The sequence below is a fragment of the Sus scrofa genome, chromosome 8 (assembly GCF_000003025.6).
Source record: "Sus scrofa isolate TJ Tabasco breed Duroc chromosome 8, Sscrofa11.1, whole genome shotgun sequence".
NCBI classification, from domain to species: Eukaryota; Metazoa; Chordata; class Mammalia; order Artiodactyla; family Suidae; genus Sus; species Sus scrofa.
In genome coordinates, this window is record NC_010450.4 from 30,438,126 (window position 1) to 30,456,021 (window position 17,896).

General features: G+C 41.3%; 2 protein-coding genes across 2 annotated transcripts in view; both read left to right on the plus strand.

The window, feature by feature from the left end:
• Nucleotides 1–2,605, plus strand: part of KLHL5 (kelch like family member 5) — a 79,147-nt gene extending 76,542 nt beyond the window's left edge. Inside the window, 1 exon segment of the mRNA XM_021101108.1 lies at nt 1,248–2,605. Coding sequence (XP_020956767.1) covers nt 1,248–1,304 — 57 coding nt within the window. The 3' untranslated portion in view covers nt 1,305–2,605.
• Nucleotides 15,844–17,896, plus strand: part of WDR19 (WD repeat domain 19) — a 99,731-nt gene continuing 97,678 nt past the window's right edge. Inside the window, exon 1 of the mRNA XM_021101110.1 lies at nt 15,844–15,867. The gene's annotated coding sequence lies outside the window, so the exon portion shown is untranslated. The remainder of the gene's footprint in view (nt 15,868–17,896) is intronic.

Genomic DNA, 17,896 nt, shown 5'->3' on the forward strand with positions numbered 1-17,896 from the left:
AGTTTATGTATGCCATTTATAGTTATTATGAAACATTGGCTATATTCCCTGTTTTGTACAACATATCCTTGTGGAGTTCCCGTCGTGGCGCAGTGGTTAACGAATCCGACTAGGAACCATGAGGTTGCGGGTTCAGTCCCTGCCCTTGCTCAGTGGGTTAACGATCCGGCGTAGCCGTGAGCTGTGGTGTAGGTCTCAGACATGGCTCGGATCCCACGTTGCTGTGGCTCTGGCGTAGGCCGGTGGCTACAGTTCCGATTGGACCCCTAGCCTGGGAACCTCCATATGCCACAGGAGTGGCCCAAGAAATAGCAAAAAGACAAAAAAAAAAAAAAAAAAACATATCCTTGTGACTTATTTTATTCATAATAGTTGGTAACTCCTAATCCAACTATTCGATTAGGATAATAAATACCATCCATTCTACTCTTGGGTGGGTCGTGTTTATTATGCATTCACTCTGCTAAAAAAGTGGTTGAATGGGCTTAGACGCTTCAGCCATGCAGAGAAGGTCATCAGTAAATGTGAAGTTAGTGCTTCCTTCAGAGGAAGGAGACCCCGGGCACGCGGTGTATCTCGTGTACTCTCTCTGAGAGGACACTTCTCTTGCACAGCCTCTCTGGATAATACCTGTGCATTTTCTCCATATTAGTCCCAAAGTAACTTTAAGCATTTCCTCTCATCCATGTTGTCCATCATTTTGGCCTTTGTGTTTCATTTAGTATAATCCCTGAGCTATGTTTAAAAATAATCCTTGGAGTTCCCTTCATGGCTCAGTGGTTAACGAATCCGACTAGGAACCATGAGGTTGCGGGTTCGGTCCCTGGCCCTGCTCAGTGGGTTAAGGATCCGGCATTGCCGTGAGCTGTGGTGTGGGTTGCAGACACGGCTCGGATCCCGTGTTGCTGTGGCTCTGGCGTAGGCTGGTGACTATAGCTCCTATTCAACCCCTAGCCTGGGAACCTCCATATGCCGAAGGAGCAGCCCTAGAAAAGGCAAAAAAAAAAAAAATCCTTAAAGAGGAGTAAATACTGCACAATCATATCCCCAAAACAGTTTAGTCTATGAGGCTTTAGCATCAGGAGGGGGTTCTTGTTTAGGAACAGGCGAGCAATAGGCCAGGGCAGCAGGGTTCTGGCAGCAGCTCTTTGCCAACAGGTACGGACTATTTCAACATTTCACCAAGTGGTTTGGTATTATCAATGTTTTTACCTATAAACCCAATACTTTTTTTTTTTTTTTTTTAGGTTGCTCCACTGTGTCTAGGAAGAGCTGGGGCTTGCGTGGTGACTGTAAAATTATAACTCAGTGCTTTGTTTTCTAAATGAAGATATCCTCTTCCTTTATGAAATTAGTATAATTATTCTACTATCCGTGGATACATATTTAGGAGATGTGCACCGCCACATTCCTGGGCACAAAGTGCCTCATCTCTAAGTGAAGACTTTAAAACAAGGGAGGACAGAGCAGATGAACCAGGATGAAATACTTTCATTTCTAAGTAAATTAAAACTGCAGGAGTTCCTGCTGTGGCATGATGGGTTAAGGATCTGGCATTGCCACAACTGTGGCTTGGATGGGCTCTGTGGCCCAGGAACCTTCAAATGCTCTGGATGAGGGAAAAAAAAAAAAAAAAACTGCAGCTGATGGATTATGAACATATGCTCCTGATATAAACTGTGTGGACAAATGCAGCACTCCTAATCACAACCCAGTGTTAACTGGGAATTTCATTTCTTTCATCAAGCGCATTGTACTCATGTTATTCAGATTTCTTTTATTACAGTGCAGATATACTAGATAAAACTTCTAACATTTCGTTTTGTAACTTTATCGTATGTGACTCGCAGTCATTTTCATCCATTTGTTTAACCACAACCACTATTTTAATGACACACTAAAGACTATGCATTAGGTTTTTTTCAGAAATAGCTGTATTAAATTGGTTTTGGTTATGGATTTTATTTCTCACATTGGCTTAGTCCAGTGAATAAAGAAAACCATTAAAGAGTGAAAACAATGACCAAATAAAAACTTGATATGATCTTTGGGATCTATTCAAATATTCATTCCATCTAGATTTACCAAGAACGCCATGTTATGATATTCTTAGGTTGGAATTGAACCATGGTGTTTTGCATTAAATTTAAGATATGCAAACTTATATGGGGAAAATAAATGTTATATAACCTCTAATTTCTTTTACCTAAGTAGTATTTAATTATATGTTTGTTTTTATATTATTAAAAAGTCTTGATTTTTGTCTTTTGATATTGACAGAACTGTTTGAATATTATATTTCTCAAGTCTGTATTTGCTTCCTCTGCCTCGTTTCTTATCTTTGCCATTGTGAGTAATACTTTGTGTTTCTTTGTAATCAAACAGTTTGGGGGGGAATGGGCTTACAGAATGTTTAAAAAATAAGTTTAAAGTGTTTATTACCCAAAGTTTTGTACATTTGTAAACTCTAATTACACATGTGAATGTTAATACTCTCAGTGAATTATTTATTGTTTGCAAAAATGCACTGGGCAGTAACATTTTATGATGAATCCTCTAAGATATAGGTCATTGATTTATATCTTAATATAAAATAAGTATAAACTAAATCCCATCTTTTAAAATACTATATTGTGATTAATGTGTTTTTACATTTTATAACAGGGTAGACTTTGTTTTAGTTGCTTCCTTTAAAAATTAAAAACAAGGAGTTCCCGCCGTGGCACAGCAGAGACGAATCCAACTAGGAACCATGAGGTTGCGGGTTTGATCCCTGGCCTCACTCAGTGGGTTAAGGATCCGGCGTTGCCGTGAGCTGTGGTGTAGGCTGGTGGCTACAGCTCGATTAAACCCCCAGCCTGGAAACCTCCATATGCTGCAGGTGCGGCCCTAAAAAGACAAAAGACAGAAAAAATTAAAAACAAATTTGGAGTTGCTGGTGGCTCAGCAGATTAAGGACCTTGCGTTGTTGTCACTGCTGTGGCTCGAGTTACTGCTGTGGTGCAGGTTCAGTCCCTGGCCTGGGAACTATGGGCATGGCCCAAAAAAAAAATTATTTTGAACTGATTTTGAATGCTCATGAAGTGTTTCTGCTTTTGAAACCAAGAAACTTAGTACTTCTATTCCCTAAATAAATACCCTGCTAAGAAAATAACAATGACAGTGACAAATACATCAATATTTCATCTATTCGTCATAGTGTGGATATGGATTCAGTTATTTTCCTGACAAGGAGGGATCAGCTGTAGAGTGTATTTCTGTGTTCAGGATAAAGGAGCAAAGAAGAGGAAAAGCTATAAGAAACAAAAGGAAAATTTCCAAAGCAGAAACGTGTGAGTACACATCCCTTCTTGTAGGCTTAGCCCTGTGACTTGAAAGGAAGGTACTTCTACTTATGATCATTCCTTTGAACACTCATCAGCCACGCTCTGTGCCCACAATGGAGCCAAATTCGTCTTAGGTAAGGAAACTGGCTCTCTTGTCTGAGGAGCTTCCTTTCTTCTATGGGAGTCATTAGAACAGTCGCTTTCATTTTCTCCACCGCTAGAGGGCCTCTCTGATGCAGTTTTGCAGTCAGTAGGCTCTGCTCTCCTGGATACTCGTGAAGAAAATCATTTCTCTTCTAGTGACGGCATTTGCCAGAACATTTATTCCTCTCCTAATGTTGGATCTTGTAAATCTAGAGGAAAGTGTGGCTCTTCCTTGTATGCAGCCTCCAGTGTTCTTCCCTTGACTTTTACTGTTAGCTTGTCCATTGAGATGTCTAGCTGCTCTTTATTTTAACCCCAGTCAACAACCGCTTATGAAAAATCATACTTGCTAATAATTATGGAATGCTTATTATGAACCATGTTTTTTTGCATGTGTTAGTGCACTTAATCGTCACAACAGCCTTATGAGGTAAGTGATATTATTATTCCTCTTTTTTTTTTTTTTTTTGGACATGCCCATGGCATGCAGAAGTTCCCAGGCCAGGGATCAAACCCACATCACAGCAATAACCCAAGGCACAGCAATGACAGCACTGGATCCTTTAACCACTAGGCCACCAGGGACCTCTGATTTATTCCTCTTTTTACATATGAGGAAACCAAGGCACCAAGATTATCTATAGCAAGTACATGGCAGAGCAGGGATTCGAATGCAGGCAGTCTCACTGAGGAGGCCACTCTTTTATTTCTCCTGCTTCTAGGTAGAAAAAAGAAATTTCATTTTATGTGAGAACTCATTTTAATAAAAAGAAAAGTGAAGAAAGTTTATGCTTTTTAGAAGTAAAATGTATCAGTCAAAATCTTATTGGAAATTTTGGGGAGGAAATTTTGTTGAAATCTTTTATGGAATTTTATATACATTTTGCTTTTGAAAAGTAGTTGCCAAAAAAACATACCTTTTGGAGTTCCCTGCTGGCTCAGCGGGTTAAGGATCTGGCATTGTCACTACTGTGGATCCAGTTACTGCTGTGGCAAGGATTTGATCCCTGGCCCAGAACTTCTGCATGCTGTGGGTGAGGCCAAAAAATTAAAAAGAAAAGCACACATTTTAAGTTTTATAAATACTAGATAAAGTGCATGGTATTTTGGATGACTGAACTATAAACAAATTTATTCATCAAAAATAAACTTTACTGGAGTTCCCACTGTGGCGCAGTGGTTAACGAATCCGACTAGGAACCATGAGGTTGTGAGTTCCATCCCTGCCCCTGCTCAGTGGGTTAATGATCCGGCGTTGCCGTGAGCTGTGGTGTAGGTTGCAGACACGGCTCGGATCCCACGTTGCTGTGGCTCTGGTGTAGGCTGGTGGCTACAGCTCCGATTGGACCCCTAGCCTGGGAACCTCCATATGCCGCGGGAGCGGCCCAAGAAATAGCAAAAAGACCAAAATAAATAAATAAACTTTACTGGAGTTCCCATCATGGCTCAGTAGAAATGAATCCAGCTAGCATCCATGAGGATGGATGGTTCAATCCCTCGGCTGACACAGTGGATTAAGGATCCAGCATTGCCGTGGGCTGTGGGTCACAGGTGTGGCTCAGATCTGGGTGAGGCCCTAAAAGACAACAACACAAAAAAAAAAAACTTTATTGCCAACAAAAAAGGTAACCTAGATGAAATGGACAAATTCCTAGAAATACTCAAATTACCAAAACTGACTCGAGAGGAAATAAAAAATCTAAATAGATCTATAACAAATAAAGAGATTGAATCAATAATCAAAAACCTCTCAACAAAGAAAGCACAAACCCAGGAGTTCCCATCGTGGCACAGTGGTTAACGAATCCAACCATGAGGTTGCAGCCTCGATCCCTGGCCTTGCTCAGTGGGTTAAGGATCCGGCGTTGCCGTGAGCTATGGTGTAGGTTGCAGACGTGGCTCGGATCCCGCGTTGCTGTGGCTCCGACGTAGGCCAATGGCTACGGCTCTGATTAGACCCCTAGCCTGGGAATCTCCATATGCCACAGGAGTGGCCTAGAAAAGGCAAAAAGACAAAAAAACAAAAAACAAAACAAAACAAAGTACAAACCCAGAACTTGATAGAATTCAAATTTGGCAGTTTGGAAGAATTGCCACCAATTCCTATAACTCTTCTGAGAAATAGAAGAGGAGGTAACACTTCCTAATTCCTTCTATAGAGTTGATACCTAAACCAAAGATATATTATATACCATGACAAACTAAGATTTATTGCAGGAATATGGGGATGGTTCAATATACAAAAATCAATGTGATAATAAAATGTAGAGCGCTCAGCCTGAAGAAACTAGAACAGTGACATGAAAATAGAATTCTTTGCTGTTTAAAAAAAAATGGAATGAAGGGTAAGATAAACAGCGCGATCGTCTTGATAAGAAAAAGCATATACAAAAATCAATACCCTTTCATGGTAAAGCACTCAGCAAACTAGGAAGAGATGGAATTTCCTCAACCTGTTTAAAAAAGCATGAAAATCCCACAGCAACAATATGATGAAAGATTGAAAATTTCCCTCTAAGATCAGGAAAATGCTCACTCCCACCAATTAGAAATGAAGACATAAGACTCTCTTCATTTGCAGCTAACATGATCCTGTATATTAAAAATCCTAAAGAATCCACATACACAAACTATTAGAGCTAATAAATTCATTAATGTTGCAGGATATAAGATCAACACAAATGTCAGCTGATTTCTATACACTGGCCAAAAAAAAAAAAAATCTAAGAAGGAAATTAATAAAACAGCATCAAAAATTGGAGTTCCCATGTGGCACAGCAGAAACAACTCTGACTAGGAACCATGAGGCTGTGGGTTCGATCCCTGGCCCCGCTCAGTGGGTTAAGGATCTGGCATTGCCGTGAGCTGTGGTGTAGGTTGCAGACTTGGCTCGGATCCCACATTGCTATGGCTGTGGCATAGGCTGGTGGCCACAGCTTCAATTAGACCCCTAGCCTGGGAACCTCCATAAGCCACAGGTTTGGCCCTAAAAAGCAAAAAAACAAAACAAAAACAAAAAAAAAGAATAAAATACTCAGGAATAAATTTAACCAAGGAGCTGCAAGATTTGTACACTGCAAAGTACAATACATTGCTGAAAGAAATTAAAGACCTAGATCTCTAGATGGAAAGACATCTCATTTTCGTGGATTGGAAGACAATGTTAAGATGGCAGTACTCACAAACTCGTCTACAGATTCAATGCCACCCCCTCAAAGACCCAGTGGCTTTTTTTTTTTTTTTTTGCAGAAATGGAAAAGCTGATCCAAAAATTCATATGGAATTGCAAGGGACCCAAAAGAGCACAAAAAAAGAATCTTGAAAAAGAACAAAGTTGAAGAACTTAACATTTCCTTTAAAATTTATTACAATGAGGAGTTCCTATTGTGGCTCAGTGGTTAACAAATCCGACTAGGAACCATGAGATTACGGGTTCCATCTCTGCCCTTGCTCAGTGGGTTAAGGATCCAGTGTCGCCATGAGCTGTGGTGTAGGTTGCAGATGTGGCTCGGATCCCGTGTTGCTGTGGCTGTGGTGTAGGCCAGCCGCTGCAACTCCAATTCGACCCCTAGCCTGGGAACCTCCATATGTGGTGGGAGTGGACCAAGAAATGGCAAAAAGACCAAAAAAAAAAAAGAATTTATTACAATGATACAATAATCAGAAGGGTGGTACTGGTGTAAAGATAAACATATAAAGTAGAAAGTCCAGAAATAAACTATAGTGATATATATATCAGTTGATTTTTTGGCTGGTGAGTGGAGACATAATCTTCAATGATCTTGGATATTCCTGTGCAAAAAATGAAGTTAGACCCTTACTTTACAACATATATATATTAACTCAGTATACATCAAAGATCATAAAACTATGATAATAGAAGAAAACATAGGCATAAATCTCCCATGACCTTGATTTGGCAATGTTTTCTTGTGTGACATCAAAAGTACAAGCACTGAAAGAAAAGATAAATTGGACTTTAACAAAATTCTAAATGTCCATGCATCAAAGAACACTATCAAGAAAGTGAAAAAGACAACCCACAAAACAGGAGAAAACATTTGCAAATCATACATCTGATAAAAGTCTAATATCCAGAATATACAAGGAACTCTTACCCTCAACAACAAAAAGACAATCTAATTATAAAGTGGGCAAATGAGTTGGAGAGACATTTCTCCATTGAAGATATACAAATGGCCAACAAGCCCATGACAGATGCTCCACATATTAGTTATTAGGAAAGCGAATCCAAACCACAGTGAGGTACCGCTTTGCATCCACTAGGATGACTATAATTTTAAAAACAAAAAAAAAATAGCAAGTGTTGGAAAGAATTTGGAGAAATTGGAACCTTCATTCACTGATGGTGGGAGTGCTTCCGCTATGGAAAACAGTTCAGCCCAAGCTGAAGTTAGTTCCATTAGTTGCTATTTCTTTTGGACAAAAAAACACACACACACACAACACACACAACAACAACAATTAAATGCAATTGAGGTATTTTAAAATAGTTTTATATTAGTGAGTGAATGTTACTTGTATGTTTGAATCTTAAACATAATTAATATAAGGAGTTCCTGCTGTGGTGCAGTGGTATCAGCGGCATCTCTGGAGCTCTAGGACACGGGTTTGATCCCTGGCCAAGCACAGTGGGTTAAGGATCCGGTGTTGTGCAGCTGTTGGTGTAGGTCACAACTGTGGCTTGGATCTAATTCCCGGTCCAGGAACTCCATATGCCTCAGGATGTTAAAAACAAAAACAAAACTAATATAGGTTAGGAAGGCACACAATGATTCAATGACCATTTGGTTATGCTGTAGAGGATAGTGTGCTCAGGGTATTAAAGTTACTGTGACTAGTTTCAAAACTAGTCAGATTGTTTATTTTTCTGAATAAATGCTCCTCAGAAAAAGTCTGTTGTCACTTTTAAAAAATAGTAAACACACTGTGCTTGAAATTAAGAATTACAATCAGCTAAATTTTTTAAATGGTTTTCTTTAAAGTTATGCATCTTTATAAATCTAAAGCACAAGATAAACTGAGCCATTCAAAAGCGACAGACATGGAGTAAATTTCATGGAAGGAAAGAGGTCTCTGCTTAGTGGCAGCTGGAGCCATGAGGTTGGAGAAAAGGCTGTCATTGTCCAAGCTGTTGGAGTCATTAGGCTGTCATTCAAGAGCCATCTATGTCAGGGACAAGAATAGCTGTGCTGCGTGAGAACTTCAGAGAAAGAAAATGCTGGGTAGTAACTTTGGTTTTAAAAGCTGACCTACTTATCTGTCTGATTCTGTATCAGAAACTCAGCAAAGCTACAGAGGACTGGGGGAGTCAGTTAATCCAACTGAGAATTCATGTACTCAGAAACTTCCAGATCCATAAGGCATTGAGCAAAACAGTCAGGAGACTAAATTTTACACAATTATCATACACAAAGGAGGGAAGAGAGTGTCAGTTTCTTCTTTTCTTTTTTTTCTTTTTGTCTTTTTAGGGCCTCGCCTGCAGCACATGGAGGTTCCCAGGCTGGGAGTCAAAACGGAGCTGTAGCCACTGGCCTGCACCACAGCCACAGCAACATAGGATCCAAGCCACATCTGTGACCTACACCACAGCTCATGGTAATGCCAGATCCTTAACCCACTGAGCGAGGCCACAGATGGAACCTGCATCCTCATGGATGCTAGTCAGATTTGAGAATGTCAGTTTCTTAAGGGCACTTTTTTGTGTGTGTCTCCTGCAGCACTTAGCATTTTGTCTACGGTTAGACGTTCACATAACAGGCTAATTATTTGTTGACTATAAATATGAGCTAGGCTAGTCTTGCAGTAAGTCACCTCAGAGGTACCGGGATGCAGGTTTCCAGTAATGCAGATTCTGAATCTTGAAACAAATAAAAAACCATGAGATTTCCTTATTTACATAGGAGGGGTGGGGGTAAAATTAGGAGAGGGGTGGAAAGCATGAACATGGAAGTGGGAACACCACAGTATGTTTGGGAATTGAGAAGCCCTGAGGAGCTGACGGCAGCATCAGATGCATGCCGAGGAATAGAGGGAAATGTCAGCTAATTTATTGTTTTACTCAAATGAAGGATGGCAATTATCCTTCTGGCTGTACATGACTCACATAACATGGAGAAGCTCCAGACAGGTCATAATAACTGCCGGAGGTGCAGTCTGCACACAAGCCACCATAGATCCATCTGCCTGGTCTTCCCTCTGTCCTAGTTTACATAGCAATATGGACCACTTACAGCTGAAATATACATGGTCTATTTTCCCTTCTCCCAGCAATATTGCGACAGGTTTTTCAAATGTCCTGGACATTTTACTCAATATTTGGGTGATAGGAGTTCCCATCGTGGCGCAGTGGTTAACGAATCCGACGAGGAACCATGAGGTTGCGGGTTCGATCCCTGCCCTTGCCGGGTTAACGATCCGGCGTTGCCGTGAGCTGTGGTGTGGGTCGCAGACGCGGCTCGGATCGCACGTTGCTGTGGCTCTGGCATAGGCTGGCAGCTACAGCTCCGATTGGACCCCTAGCCTGGGAACCTCCATATGCCGTGGGAGCGGCCCAAGAAATGACAAAAAGAAAAAAAAAATATTTGGGTGATAGGCAAATTGTATAATAATTCGTTTTACATAAATCCATCATCATAAGAAATAGTCATTGAGAAGATGGGACTGAAGAATTGCTTAGGTCCTTCCAGCTCCAGCATGCAATAATGTGGGTTGAGTATCATCTGACCACGTCTTGACATTGGTACCACCAGACATGACATCTCGGGATAACCATCCCAAGATCCCAATTCTAATCCATCTCAAGACAGAATTGAGACTCCTAGAGGCGTTAGTGCCCCATTGCTTGAACTACCCAGTCCAGTGATTCTTAACCACGGCATCACATTAGGATTACTTGAAGAACTTCTAAACTACCTAAATGCTTGGCCTCTACCCCAGAGACAACATCTCAGGATACCAGTCCCAGCCAGAACCCAGATGGTTCTGTGTAGCCACATCAAAAATCATTAGGTAGGCCGATCTCACAGAGTAGTGGTTTGCGCTCCTCTCAGACCGTATCCTTGACTTAGCAACTTCTTCAAATCAAGGTCCTCGGGGTTAGCTGTGTAGTCTGGGTGTTTGTGTTCCCCCCAGAATTCATCTATTGAAATCCTATCCCCCCAAAGTTATGGAATTCGTAGGTGGGAACCTTTAGGAAGGGATGAGGGACCTTTGAGACATGATGAGGGTGAAACTCTGATAAATGGGATTAGTGCCTTATAAAAGAGGCTACATGAAGGGCCCTGCCCCTTCTGCTATGTGAGGACACAGTGAAAGTCGGCCACCAGAAGCAGACCCTCACTCACCCCTCCTGGCACCCTGATCTCAGACTTCTAGCCTCCAGAACCATAAGCAATAAATTTCTGCAGTTTGTAAGCCCCCCAGTCTGCGGTATTTTGCAGTAGCAGCCAGAACACGCTAAGGCAGTATCACACCATAGAAGCAAACTTTTCAATCACCCTCTAATACTTCTTTGAGAACCATTTATTCACATAATTATGAGACTGCAAATCATTTTTATCTGCTCAAGTTCCCTGAGGACCACTGTGAGATAATACTTTGCCAGCTTTATTAGCATGTGCAAGATAATTTATTTTAAAACAATATACCATTTTAGCGGTTTCACTGTCAGATGAAATTTTACCAAATTATATTAACTCCATGGGGCTGTATAATATTTTTCCAGAGAAAATGAAATCTTTTTAACAAAGTTACTTAGGAAGATATTTGTGATGATCTAACATGAAAGGTAGCTTTCCAAACCAGAGTCAACTTCGGAGCAGATTTTGGTTTCTGGATATGATTGAGTAGATGTTTCAGATGAATCGTCGTGCTTAAAGAACCAAAAATTTGAAGAAAATATACTTTCTTTAAAGCACTGAGGAACAGACAAAATATTAAGGATTACGAGGGCAAAAATTCAAGTAGAAGGAGAGACTTAAAAAATGAGAAGAGCCGTGAGTTCTTTTACCCTGAGGGCACTTGCCAAACCCAGGAAGCTTTTCTTCGTCTTTGTTGGCCTTCCAGGGCTCGGGCTAGGAAAGTTAAATCCAAGACATGTCTCAGACTCTACCTACATAAAGCTGGGACCCCAACATGCTACTGCTTCAGGGAAATGGCAAGCAAAAGGAACACCCACCTCATTCCCCATTTTCAGGAGACTGAAAATAAATGCACAAGCAAATAAGAAAGTTAAAGACAGTGCCTCCGAATCTCTGAGAACAGATGACTGCAAGCCAACTCCCCTGTAAAGCTGTATGTAGTCCAGACTGACATTATGGAAGAAGGAGAAAATCTGAATAGTCATAATCATTGAAAGAAAATCTTCCCACAAAGAAAATTCCAGACCCAGATATATTCCCTGGCAGTTTCTACCAGTCAAGGAAGATCGTTTTTCTGAAATCTATTTAAACAGAATAATAAGTACCTAGGAAATTAATTTTAGAGAAATGACATGAGGAAAATGTCCTCTCTATACATTTCAATAAAACATTTCTCTCATTCCTATCAGCATCAACAATGCTAAAATTTGTGGCAGTTCCCTGTTGGCTCAGCAGGTTAAGAATTTGGCGTTGTCACTGCAGCAGCTTGGGTTGCTGCTGTGCTGAGGGGTCAATCCCTGGCCTTGGAACTTCTATATGCTGCAGGCATGGCCAAAAAAAAAAAAAAAAAAAAAAAAAAACCACCTGAAACTAAAATTTGTGAATTTCATTAAACTAAGCAATTCTGTAATTATTCAAAATATGATGAAAGATGTTTCTTCTCTAATCTATCTAGTCTTGTGTATTGCTCACTGCATTGACTGCCATTAATATATTTGTATTATATAATGTTTGAGCATTTCAGAATATTGTAAAACCTACAAAATATCAATTGATAGGTTACCTAAGGTCATTGCTTACTGAAATACAGGGAGTTTGAGTGAGCTTGAATATGTGGCAGATACTGCATGCTAAGCACTTCATATGTATATTATACATTTAATTTTTGAAATAGCCCTATGAAGTAGATATGATTATTCATACTTAAGGATATAGACGCTAGCCAGTAAATAACAGAGCCAGATTTAAAAAGCAACCAAATGTATATGACCATAGGGCGTGTAAAAAGAAACAAACCTGTGCAAGATTTCACATGGAGGTGAGTTCTGACAGTCTTGATCGAATAGGATGACACATATTTGATGTCAAGGTCACATTGTGATAGTGCCCTCAACACATATGTGCTACATTTTAAGTTTTTCCTTTTAATAAAGTAGGAACAGCCCGGATGGTTCTGCCTATTATGTGCATGAATGCACACACACCCACAAACACACACAGACTCTTACTAAGTACTTCTCTGTGGTGAGAGGACACAAAAAGGGCATTTTAGGGAGAATGACATATTTAATGTCCTGGGTACAGAGAAGGATTGTTGCCTCGATATAGTAAAGAGCAGGGATGCTGAGTAGAGCAGTCATGGATGGAGATAAGAAGATGAGCCATTATTAGAAAGTCATAAATCCATCATGAAAAGTTTAGTCTAATTTAAGAGCGACAAATGCTTTAAAATTCTTGAGGAAGATGATTCTTTAGCTATGATGTATTAATAGGGGTCCAATCAGGAGACAGAACGCATACAACAATTTGAACAGGGAAGGTGTGATGTCAAGAATTATGTGCTTTACTGGGGGTTTGGACTCACGAAGGATTGGCTGGTTATTAAGGTCTGGGATTCGATTCTGTCCTGTTTGCAAGCTAGTAAGTTAGCCTGTTACTATTTTGTGGATGCTGGCAGAAAACACAAAACTTCCGCATCAAAGAAAAAGGACTTTATTACTCAAGGCACAGAAAGCAGTTTGACTATCATGTTTGGTTTAATGCCTCTTGCCTCCCAAATTTCACAGCAGCGACATGGAGGATCCCAGGTGGGAAATCCCATGACTTGAGGAATCCACTGCTTTTGTAGGAAATGGTAAGCAACTCTGAATTTAAGTTATATCTTAAAATTTTAAACTAATATTTAGCATCTGGATACACCTTTCAAGATCTGATTCCCTTGCCCAGCTCCAATTATACTTCAGCTTTAGAAGTTCAACAGAGCCGTGGAAGTAAATCTCGGGTTCTACCTAAAAGTCGATTCAGAGGGAGAAAGGGATGTTCTCTTGCTTTTGTTTTTGTTTGTTGTTGTTTTTGCTTTTTAGGGCCACACCCACAGCTTATTGAAGTTCCCAGGCTAGGGGTCAAATCAGAGCTACAGCTGCCAGCCTACACCAGAGCCACAGCAACACAGGATCTGAGCCGCATCTGCAACCTACACCACAGCTCACGGCAACACTGGATCCTTAACCCACTGAGCAAGGCCAGGGATCGAACCTGCATCCTCATGGACGCTAGTCGGATTCGTTTCTGCTGAGCCTCGATGGGAACTCCCCGTTCTCTTGTTTTTCTGCACAAATTAACAACAAAACCTATTCTGGCCATCTTAGACTGTGTCATACCAACCTATGGACCCTTCCTTGGAGAAATGAAAAAAAAAAGTTACTAAATACTAGAAGAAAAAAGAAAGAAACAGAAGATTCCAATGAGAAAAAAAAAAGTGGTTTACAGGGGATATCATGAAGTTGAACAGGGAAAGGGAAAATAAAGAACAGAGTATAAACCATCAAGTGTTACAAAGTTTTGAAAGTAAAAACAACAGCCCTTGAAAAATATATATTGTCTACCAGAATTTCAACCCAAAGTACCATCTGATTTTGTTGCTAAGCCCATTTAAATGTAGATAAGAGGGAGTTCCTATTGTGATGCAGCAGAAACGAATCCGATTAGTATTCATAAGGATGTGGGTTCAATCCCTGGCCTCACTCAGTGGGTCAGGGATCTGGCGTTGCCATAAGCTGTGGTGTAGGTCGAAGATGTGGCTCAGATCCTGAGTTGCTATGGCTGTAGGCTGGCAGCTATAGCTCTGATTCAACCCCTAGCCTGGGAACTTCCATATGCCTTGGGTGTGACCCTGAAAAGCAAAGAAAGTAAGTAAATAAATAAATACATAAATGAAAAGTAGATAAGAGTGATAAGAGTGGCTGAGTTCCCATGCAGCTCAGCAGATTTAGGATCTGGGGGCACAGCCAAAAACAAAAATCAAAACAAAACAAAAAGCAGGTAAGAGAACCTGAATGACCCACTGGAGAATTAAACTATTCAGATAAAAACATAGTCAATAATTTAAATTTCCTTAAAAAATCATATTCCATTCCTAATAATGCAATCTAAAGCCATTAGGTGGAGCACGGCAAGGATGGCATCTGCAGTGGTGTTGGGGGACATCCTGGTGGCCCAGAGTGGGATAATGCAGTTCAAGTGGGGTCAAGAGAACATCCTACAGAGGAGAGGGTGGCCTGGTATAGGGTGTCAGACCCCAAGCAAGGTAAGGAGGGTAAACCACTTACCTGGGGCAGCCTGGCCCTGGAAAGTCAGAGCCTGAGCTCAGAGCTCCTGAGGAAGGTGAAGGGGTGAGGGTTGGGGGGAGGTGGTAACACAAGGAAAACCTGGAAAGAGGATTATAGAGCCCAGCACAGAAGGGCAGGAATCTCAGCAGATGGGGGAGTGAGGCAAGGATTAGAGAGTGTTTGCATACAAGGGTGTCATATTGTGATTTACAATAAGAAGTATGAGAGTTCCCATTATGGCTCAATGAGTTAAGGACCTAACATTGTCTCTCTTAGGATGTGGTTCAATCCCTGGCCTCGCTTAGTGGGTTATAGGGATCCAGCATTGCTGCAAGCTATGTTGTAGTTCACATATTTGGCTCAGATCTGGCATTGCTGTGTCTGTAACATAGGCCTCAGCTGCCGCTCCAATTCATCCCTGGCCTGGGAATTTCCACATGCTGCAGGTGTGGCCATAAATGGAGAAAAAAAAAAAAAGAAATATGTATTTCATCTTCCAGTTTCTGCCACAGAGTTCCTAAAACCGTTGGAATTTCCTGAGCCGAAGAGGATAAAGGTGAGTTTTCATTGTGTTAATGAGGTGACTTTAGGAACGTTGCCAGGAGAACCCACTTATCGTGATTAGAGATGGAACATTCAGTCCCGCCTCTCTGACTTAAGGGGAGGGAAGAGGTTGAACCAATAACCAATGACCAACCATTTGACCAATCATGTCTTTGTAATGAAACCTCCATAAAAGCCCAAAAGGACGGCATTCAGAGAGCTTCTGGGTTGGTGAATACGTGCAGATTGGCAGAGGGTGGAGTGGTCATTGAGGGCATGGATCCTCTGAACCCTTTCTCCACACCTTGCCCTGTGCATCTCTTCCATCTGGCTGTTCCTGGGTTATATCTTTTTATAAACTTGGTAAGTAAATTGTTTCTATGGGCAGCTCTAGCACATTGATGGACCCCAAGGAAGAGGCTGTTGAAACTTCCAATCTATAGCTGGTTGGTCAGAATCAGATGTGACTCCTGGCCTTGAGATGGGTGTCAGGAATGTGGGGTGGGTGGGGAGGGGGCGGCCGTTGTGTAAGATGGAACTTTTAACCTGAGGGATTTGGCAATTTTTCCAGGTAGTATCAGAATTGAGTTGAATTAGGACACCCAGATGGTATCAGAGAATTGCTTGGTAGTGTGGGAAAACCCTGCAGCCACTGGAACTGGTTAAAGGGGGTTGATCAAAAGTAGTGGTCTTATTAAGGAGAAGGAGGAAGTTCCCACGTGGTGCAGTGGGGTATGGATCTGGCATTGCCACAGCTGTCACAACTGTAGTGAGGGCCAATCCCTGGCCACATGCTGTGGGTGCGGCAAAAAAATATAAATAAATAAATAATGAAAGACTAGATTCTCATTGTTGGAAAGAGTTATAAATACAGAAAATGGGAGATAAAAATCTGGAATGACCACTGTAGTATTGAATTAGAATTGGAAATATCTGTACAAACTCAGTTTTAAAGATAGATTTAGATAGGCAATAGGTAGATAGCTAGCTAGATACCTAGATAGATGGATTTCCCCTAAGAGAGCCCGCAGAAAGAGTCTGGGACTAGCAGACTAAGAAAATCACACCGTCTGCCCAGATCTTGTCCTCTAAATACCATTTTCTACCACAGAGAATGAAAGATGCTTGGAAAACTGGCTAATTCCAGAGATGAGGCAGGGAAAATACAAGGTGAGCCTGGAACAGCTTGCGCTAATAAACAAGGCTGTGCTCAAAGAATGCTGGAGGCATAGCAAAAGGACACAGAGGCCAGATGTGAGGGGCTTCCAGTGGCCAAACGGGAGCCAATTTAAGCATAAAAATAAACCAGAATAATGAACTATACCCCTTTGAATAAAATAGGAGCCCATACAGATATAAACACATAAACCGAAAGTTTGGTGAGGAATGAGATACTTAGATGATTTTAAAAGATCTTCCCCTCTCGAGTGTTCACTTATGACAGAGGCAAAGGATAACTCTAGAGCTAAGAAGCCTGGCAGACACCACTTAAATCAAGTGACCAACATCATTAATGGGACAAATCCAAATCGTATGCCACATGATAGGATGGGATGAGAAGAACACAGCATCACCCCTGTGATATTCCTGCCAAAGATGCATGACCTGAATCTAATTGTGAGACGATATCAAGGCAAAACTGAGGGTCATTCTACAAAATAATGTTCTGAAATCTCGGCTGCCTCTGTACACTGGTGCTGAATAGAATTATGGAGTTTCTGCTGTGGCAGAGTGGGTTAAGATGCTGACTGCAGCAGCTCAGGTCACCTCAGAGGTGCAGCCTCCATCCCCAGCCCAGTTCAGCGGGTTAAGGATCTGGCATTGCCACAGCTGTGGTGTGGGTTGCAACTGCAGCTCAGATTCAATCCCTGGCCTAGGATTGTCCATGTGCCGTGGAAGGGAGGAAAGAAAAATAAAGGAAGGAAGGAAGGAAAAGGAAGAAAGAAAGAGAAAGAGAGAAAGATAGATGGAGACAGAGTTTTGGAAGTAATAGAGTAGCTATTTCTTTGCCAGGCAAAGAGGGAACACAGCAGGCCTCAACGTCGTCGGTGGGCTTTCCCCCGCCCCGGAGTAGAGAGGAGTCTTATAGAGTCAAGGAGCAAGGTGTGATCAGCTCGTGGACATTCTTCTGATTGGTTGGTGGTGAGGTAATTGGGAGTCGGCATCATCCCCCTTATGGTTCCAACCCACCTGAGGTCTACATTCCTCTGGGCAGCCTACAGCTAACTTCTTCCATCCAGTGGGGGCTTCAGCACCTGCAAAACAGCTCCAAAGACATGACTCATTCTATCTATAGTCCTTGAAGAAGAAGGAAAAGTCCTTGACCTTGTTAAATGGCTAAACTATTATTACTTAGTCTGGCTTAACTCTTTTCCTTTTTCTCTGTACTTTC